The sequence below is a fragment of the Hydractinia symbiolongicarpus genome, chromosome 9 (genome assembly GCF_029227915.1).
Source record: "Hydractinia symbiolongicarpus strain clone_291-10 chromosome 9, HSymV2.1, whole genome shotgun sequence".
NCBI lineage: Eukaryota > Metazoa > Cnidaria > Hydrozoa > Anthoathecata > Hydractiniidae > Hydractinia > Hydractinia symbiolongicarpus.
Window position 1 is genome coordinate 14,350,057 of NC_079883.1, and position 8,415 is coordinate 14,358,471.

The window sequence follows — 8,415 nt, forward strand, 5'->3', positions numbered from 1 at the left end:
CAGCAAATAAGATACCGCCAACCAAGGCAAAATCTTTAACATATATTAAAAATACAATCGTATAAAAAATCCCCGCGGGAATTTCGAGTTCTTCTTGTGCGTGGGGTAAAAGTACAAGTCAAAATACAAACGATAGAAAGTTTAAACACGTTTGGTATTTAAGAACGTGCTTAAAAGTCACAAGAAGTTAACGCTTTTAACTTTTTTGCGATGTTTGTTTAAAAGCTGTGCAGTTATAGCTGTTTCACTTTACAGCAATTTATTGTTAAAAATGTGATTTGAAGGGTGAAGTTTTTCTGCATTACATTCGGGATTTTGTTTTAACAGTCTTCCTCTTTCACCGAAATTTGAAGTGATAACGTAACGTCAAGACTTTTAGTCCGACCTAGCCCTACGCCGGCTTCTTAGTATTCTTAAAATTTGGAAAGAGTGAAGCAAATTACGTTACGAATTTGATCACAATGTTATAACTTTTTTTAATTATTTATTACTTTCGAAAGACAGTTTAAGCGCGCTATATTGATTACACTCTAATTTTTTAGGAACTGTATGTTCGTACGGACTTTGATATGGTGCGTACGTATATGTTCAACCGCTATTCGTACGTAAGTGCGTATTAATAGTGCGTAGCGCTATTCATACGTAATATATGACATTTACGCGGGAAAAAAGAATCCTAACCCTAAAGCACTACGTACGAATAGCGGATGAACATATACATGCGCAAAAGTGCGTACGAATATACACTACGAATTTTTTAAAGCGATAAAATATATTTGGTTGGGTTAGTATAATTACTTAATGCTTAAATTTCCGTTCTATCAACGTTCAAGATACTCTTTTCGTTATGCCTAGTTTTACTTATCGGCTTTCTTATTATAACCCCTTCTTATTATAATCGTCTTCTGAAGTTCGTCGTGTCTAAGGTGGGGCACAAGGTCTTTTCCTTCCTGTCAGTTTTCCCCCAACAACTGACAAACTTGATAAGGAAAGATTTTTTGAAAAGCTATTTAGCCAGCTAGCTATAACTAGTTTACATTGTTTACAATAGTTATTTCAGCAAGTTTCGTCAGCATAAGTCTTATAACGTTTTTAGTATGTATAAATCCTGACCCAATGTCGCAGGTATAAAAACATTTAAAGCAATAGTTAAAACCTTTAAAAAAGTTTAGCAATTTGTTTGGTTAACGCCTGGCGAACGACATGCGAATAGGATTTGGTCTTTCTCTTATGTCTGGGCGCTTGATTTGGGTTTTTTTTCAGTCACCGTATTTCACGATTACGCCCCTTATCTTTAAAGTCGATATTCCACTAGACGAATTGTTTCCACAAACATCTAATTTTAAAGTCTGATCGCCTGCGTTTTTTTACTGCTTAGGGCTATTTAAACTTATGACCCACGCCTCGCCCGCTATCACAGTAAGTTGGTTTGTTTAAGCCTGCATCTCACGCGCTACATGAACCATTTTGCAAGTTGCAAGGTAATGCCTATTTGTTTACAATGACGGAACAATATTGTAGTTCTGTACAAAACAAGCTACTGACTAACTCGAATGGTAAAATTACAGAGAACAAGTTAGCCGGAATCGGCTTTTCATTTAATTTAAACACGGTTTGATTTAAAAATGTTGCGTCATATTATTTCATCATAATTTTGCTGCAAAGTGAAACGGCCTTTAGGAAGTTGTCTGTAATATACATTATATACACCATTTACTTATTTCGTGGATTATTGTTATCATTTGCAAAAGTCATGTAAAATAACTTTTTTTGACTTGTCATAATACAACAAACGATTCGACACAAAATAAATCATTTGTTAAGTAAACAATTACACAGAATGAACTTTTTAATCTTGTTTTTTAACGTTGTTCAACTAGATTGGATGTTTTTTCGTTCGTGTGTTTCGTCGCTTGTAAAAAATATGGCTAAAAACCTTGCACGCAAAGAACATACATAAGATCTTTTCATCAATATATTATGTTGTCAATGAAAATGCCAGTTGCTTTTAGGGTGAACTCGTGTTTTTTATGTTGTCAATTCATATTTGTTTTGCGACGGTAAGGTTTAATTCCAAAAAATAATTATTTGTTGAGATAAAATAAGAGATTTTGAAAACTAATCAACACACAAGAAATGATGGAAAACGTTTGGTTTATATACAGCTTCAGCGAAAATTTACCGACATATTTTAAGAATTTTTGTTTATATCCGACAAGAATCGGAAAGCTGTGTTGTACTTTGATAACTAATCATATACTGTACTTTAGCTAAAGTTTCTTAAAAAAACCTGTGTACCACCAAGGCTTAAAACGCTAAAGGCTTAGTTGGATTTGCTATTTTAACTATTATTAAATAGTTATCCAAAATTGTAATTCTTTAAGACCTTTGCTGAAAACGCTGTCAAATGGACAAAAAAGATTTGAAGTTGCATTAGGCTATTGGAAAACAAGCTTTAGTGAGTATACCGTTTTTAATTACGCGAACGTAATAATCCTGATTTGTTATTCGACCCATTTGAGTCTATATTCACGTTGTATTTCAGTTATATTGAGCAACGACACAAATATAACGTGTTATGTATTTTGAATATAATAGTACAGCGTACACGTCCATTCACGACTGAGAGTCATAGGGAAAAACTTCGCCACTGATTTTTTTCGTCGCAGCTTCAGCAACAATTCTAAAATATTAATGAAAAACCTATACTATACGAATTGATAACTCGCAAAATATAAAGATTTAATGAATCTGAAACACCCAGGGTAAAACCAAAACAAAATCGTTTACTGATTTCACTTTGCCATTAAATTTCTCTTGGAAAAAAGATTTTCGGTTTTAGCAGGGTTTCTTTTTACAAAAACAGTATATTTCTGGACTACGGCTTAATAAATTTTATATAGAAAAAGTGCACTCAACTCACATGGAGAGTGTCTGCAAGAAGAAAGCCTATTTAACACACACAGGTCGTCACCTCTAGATTGAAATACCTCTGGATCGGCTGACCTAGAAAAACCAAGCCATTAAAAATACATGTATTGCAAAATGAGAAACAGAAGTGTAGACTAAAAATTTTACAGTAACTTACATAAGTGTTGCTAAAGCCATGAACAACTGGTCGTCATGCAACATTAAAAAGAGGTTGTCAAACAGCTGGCATTTATTGCAATGTTATTATTCCTTTCTGTCTATCAATACTTTCATTACTACATCACAGCCATGCAAATGATGAGTTAACTCAACATGAAGCATGACCGGACTCTAGATTTAAGCATGATGCATTGACGAAAGGACTGCTAAGTAAATTTACAGGTGGTAGGCCAAAAAAACTACGCTGAACAAGCTTACCTGAATAGTGCTTTTATTTGAAAACCAATCTTCTTTTAAACTTGAGTTGGTCTGTAAACTAAATAAAAACAGAGTGTAAGAGGTATTTACTTAAAAAAAAAATCTATAAGAGGCAGTAACTTTCCTACGATGATTAAGCTGTAAAACATTTTTGATCATTTCTGGTAGTGTACACAATATCACAAAATTATTACATTACTTGATGTGGTCTTGTAAAACATTGCAACAACTTTCTCCTCACGTCATATTTCATTATTTTCTTTTGTAGATTTCTAAATACTTTTACCTGCTACGCATTTTGCCGCAGAAAAAAAATATCACATTTGGTAACAATCTTTTTTAAAATAAAATACAAAATCATATTCGACAGGTTCGTAAAGCTCTTCCCTCAATATTACTGCCAAATATTAAACAGTCCCCTGATGGAACAAAGATGCGGAAATTTGGAAGATGTTATAAATTATGTACAATACTCAATTACTCTGGACATTGAAGTGGATTTCAGTAATTATTAACAGAGTTTAAAAAACTTCACATTGCAGGAAAAGTCTAATTATTAGTAAAAAGACAATAATATTTGCTGTTATTTAACTGCCATAACCCCAAAATCAATAATTCAAAGAAAAAAATTTGAAAAACTTTTTATCTGCAAAAGAGGTGTCATTATTAACATAAAAAATAGTTAAAATGTCTTGAATCCATTCATAGCCAGGTTAATGCATCATTTCAAGAGTACTGTTCGGACATAACGGTTTTATGTTGTACTTTGCTGATCGAAGAATATGTGCATTGTTTTCGTGTTATTGATAAGTTTGATGAGGATTCTGACAAAGAAAAGCATTATCACAATTGAATTTTTTTGCATTTGAATTAAATTGTCATTAGGCATATTCTTTCAATATTAAATAAAATGCATACAGCAGTTCTGGTTATCACATGGTGTCCTGCTCCGTACATGCCTTACCGTAATTCTCAGGTTTCACTAAAATTTCTTAGTAAATTCATGCTTCTATTTTCTATTGGACAAGTTCCTGCTTTTCACTTATAACAGTGCAACATAACTTTCCTTCTATTCAAAATTTATGACAGATAGTGATAATATAATTAACGATATACTCCTTTGTTTTTAGAGTAATGTTCCACTGGACAAGATAAATTAGGACACCATGATTATAATAACATGTACTCACTATTGCAAATTATTGTGGTAACAAATTAGATTGCACTGAACTAGAAACAGTTTACTCACTTGATTTTAATAACCACTGTTGTTGTAGCTGCTGCCACCACCATATGACCTTCCTCCGCCACTACCACCACCACTACCATATGAACGGCTTCCATAGCTGTCACCACCTCCTCCATATGAACGGCCACCGCCATATCCACCACCACCACCACGTCGGTCACCATAACCACCACCACGTCCTCGGCCACCACCATAACCGCCCCCTCCGTAACCACCACCTCCTCGAGGTCTGCCACCACCTCCCTGTCTTGGTTTCGATATTTGCACTGTTATTTCACGTCCGTTAATTTGCTAAAATTAATAGAAAAATGAAATCATTGTAAGTAAATTTTCAGAGTTTTTTTGTGAATATAAAAGGGCATTTAAAAGGGTATTGAAAAAAAAATAAAAAAGACAAGTGATAACAAGATTGTCACTATTTTCAATCAGTTTCCCCCAAGTTGCTGAAAACTAAAGAATTTGATGTATATGTATTTTAAGTCTAATCATTCTTAATTTTATTTTCAAAAGGCATACTTACTTCATTTTGAACGCCATCTACAGCATCTTGAGCATCATTGGAATTTTGATAGGTTACAAAAGCAAATCCACGTTTTCTTCCAGTTTCACGGTCAGTAGGAATCGAAACTAAAAGATCACGTTTATTGAAATTCAGGTTTGGGAAACTTACCTAAATTAGTCCCAGGTGGTCCCTAGTTACCCATGCGATTAAAAAAGACTGACACGCTGTATTATAGGCGATAACAACAGAAAGAAAAAAATAGTTAGCTACAACAGGGTTTCCACCTAAAATGTGGTATCAAATTTCCTGACTTTTTGAGATCAAATTCCATGATTTTTCAGAAAATTCTACAGCCAAACAGAAAAACAAATTTACTAAAACTGTTTAAACTGTATTTGTCGGGCAAACCAAAGTTTGGTTTGCTTTTTACAGATCAGAAACACGGCATAACATCAATAAGACATGCAATTTTTGAATTTATAGAAATAAAGTTCTAATAGTCTGAGTCAACTTTAAACAAAATATTCCCTGACTTTCCCACCAAAAGGTGTCTTTCTTCCTGACTTTTCCTGACCAGATAAAATTCTGACTTGACCTGACTCAGTGGAAGCCCTGCACAAACACGAATATCCTAACTTGCCGGAAACGCCGCAAAAACTGGATTGGTTAACTGACTACCTCTTAAAAGGAAGTCAACTCATTCATACTGGTAATCAGTTATCTTCTCACTATAATATTATGAGCAGAGTTTCTCAAAGATCCATTTTAGGAGCCTTATTTATATTTTTATCGGTTTCCCAGAACAGCTTCTAAATCGAAATGTATTCAATTTGCTGATGACGCTGTTGTTTATGCTAAAGGTTATCACAGTCCAGATGATATTGAGGTGGTTTTGTGTTAAAGTTCGAATTAATAATGACTTTTAGTTGAACTGACCCAAAAATAATCAAAAAAATGTTATGAGAAGAAATTGAAAAGCTAGATTGATATTTCTACGAGAATGAACTAGTGCTCAACCCTAAAAAAAGGAAAACTTCTGGTACACCCAAACGTTTCTCTACTACTAGTGGTTTCATTCAACTGTCTATTCAGGAACACGTTATACATATTAATGCTAAGCAACAACTTCGATAAATCATAAATAGGCAAGTGGGAGATTAAAATTACTATCAAAAGGCGACCATATCTTAACTCTGCTGCATCCAAAATATACGAAATGGTGATTGTTTTTATTATATTGTACAGCTCATTCATAATCGTAAAAATGACGAAACAAAATCGATCCAGAGAAGAGCGCTGCAAATTACTGAAGTCATCCTTAGGAAAATATTTTTAACAATTTACATTTTGTCATTTATCTCATGAGCAGAGTTTTTCTAGTGCCTTTTTAAAAATTTTTTACGTTTTTAATATGTATAATTTAATAAGTATTTTTTAGACTTACTTTAATTGTATTTATGTAACAGGACACATGTTAATAGCAGTAGTTGATATTTTTACTGAAATGTCTATGCTGTGTAAATATTTTTTAATAATAATAATAACCACAGGTCTGTCGGACGACTTTCAGCTTTAAAAAAGAAAGAAACCCGAAATAAACATTCAAATTTATTACTGTGTAGAATTTATTCTTTTAATGTCGAGTGTGGTGTGGCAGAGTTCTTAAATTTTATATCGCTTATGCCATAAATAGTTGTAATAAAAACCCAGAAATAATAAACTGAGATTACAACAACAAAATAACACCTTCCTTCTTCTCGACAAAATTTAAATGAGAACAATGAGCTCACCCACGTTGCATCTTGAACGGGCCCAGGTTTCTTCAGGCGGTTACAGACGAAAACCTCATATATACAGCGCTTTCAGCGAGTTGGCACCCTCTTACAAACACTTGCAAAATTTAGAGCAAAAGCTAGTAGACATAACCTTCTCCCATTCAAAAAAAAAAAAACTTTAACTTACTCTTTTCAATAACACCATATCTTTCAAATACTTGAGAAAGGTCATCTTCCTCAGCCCCATAGTCAAGCTTTCCAACAAATACAGTCCGCAAATCATTATTATCAAACCTGTCACCCATCTTTTTACTAAAAAGAACGTTGTGTGTGGCTTACAAGCTAGCTTTGGCGCATGCACTTTTGAGGGAAATTTGGAAATAACACAAACAGTGAGTTACTTTCTTGCAGTCAGCTCATAACAGACATTGTCTAAGTTTTTATGAAGACATATTACGAGGAAGCACGGAATAGCAAGAAAAACGAGCTTAGGTAAGTTAATTCAAGAAAAAAAATTGACAAAAACTTACGTTTTATATGCAAACAGTCAACACGGTACGAACTTCAAAAAAGAAAGAAATGTGCGAGAAGCGCCAAGACAGAAGAAAAGGAATGAGCTTCCCACAATGCATTGGTTTAAAACAATGGTTAATATTCTCTGGACCAACACTCCCTTCGTTTTCCAGAGCGCAGATTTTCATTTGAAACAATAAACGCACACCCGCAATGATATGAAAATTTCGTCTACCTCCGCTTGACTGCCTAACAAAAAAGATTGGTACTCATGAAGTGTAAATATAGTCGCGTTGTATTTTCTTAGCTGGATTTCTCAAGTATTAAAATATTGCATAGTCAATAGAAATTATTTTTCTAAAAAAGACTTCGATGGAACAGATAGGATCGGAAATTTGTAAATTCTGGAATCTGATCAACCTCGATCCTAGGGCAATTTTCCGCTTTTTTGATATCCAAGAAGGCGTCGTCTAGGATGTCATAAAGCGAAAAATCGGCCTGGGAACGACGTTGAAATCTGATTATCACGGAAAATTTATATTAAAACAAATAAAGTTATAATTAGCAGAATAGCCATTTTATCCTGAACTGATAAAGATTTTGTTACCATGCTAAATTTCCCAACTCTTTGTTACTCGCACTCCCCTTAACTCGAACAGGTTTTGATTCCCCGTGGCTATTTGAGTTATAGAGTCCACTGTAATTCAATGAACGCTGCACAACTTATCTTATTTTGTGAGGGAACGGCAGCTTTTTGCCATTTTTCAAGTATGCCGAAAGAGACAAGGAGTTAAACTCCGGCTTGCAAAAAAGACTACTTTGGGGATCTAGTACATGGCGTTTGAAACCAGCTAGTCAAACTCTCTAACATGGAATAATCCACGTCAAGGAAGATATGAGGACTTGAAAGTTTAAAATGTGCGAATCTAAGATAAAATATCTCACAGAATTACGTGTGGAAACCACTTTCAAAATCTGCGTTATCTCTCAGCGTTTATTTACAAAGATTATGGTACTTCCTACTTTTT

General features: G+C 34.0%; 1 protein-coding gene across 5 annotated transcripts; it reads right to left on the reverse strand.

The window, feature by feature from the left end:
* Window positions 1-2,567: 2,567 nt before the first annotated feature.
* LOC130657322 (uncharacterized) lies at window positions 2,568-7,538 on the reverse strand. 5 transcript variants are annotated; one of them, XR_008985113.1, is made up of 7 exons: window positions 7,405-7,538; window positions 7,062-7,186; window positions 5,118-5,224; window positions 4,598-4,888; window positions 3,349-3,406; window positions 2,924-3,006; window positions 2,568-2,683 (listed from the first exon to the last, which is right to left on the reverse strand). XR_008985113.1 is itself a non-coding variant. In XM_057460302.1 (5 exons), exons 2-4 carry the CDS (start codon window positions 7,177-7,179, stop codon window positions 4,604-4,606), a joined length of 510 nt encoding a protein of 169 aa, XP_057316285.1. In that variant the 5' UTR covers window positions 7,180-7,186; window positions 7,405-7,538; the 3' UTR covers window positions 3,671-4,172; window positions 4,598-4,603. The 5 variants fall into 5 exon arrangements, 1 of the variants encoding a protein (XP_057316285.1); XR_008985112.1 differs by having other exon boundaries at window positions 2,924-3,261; XR_008985111.1 differs by having other exon boundaries at window positions 3,089-3,406.
* Between the last annotated feature and the right edge of the window lie 877 nt (window positions 7,539-8,415).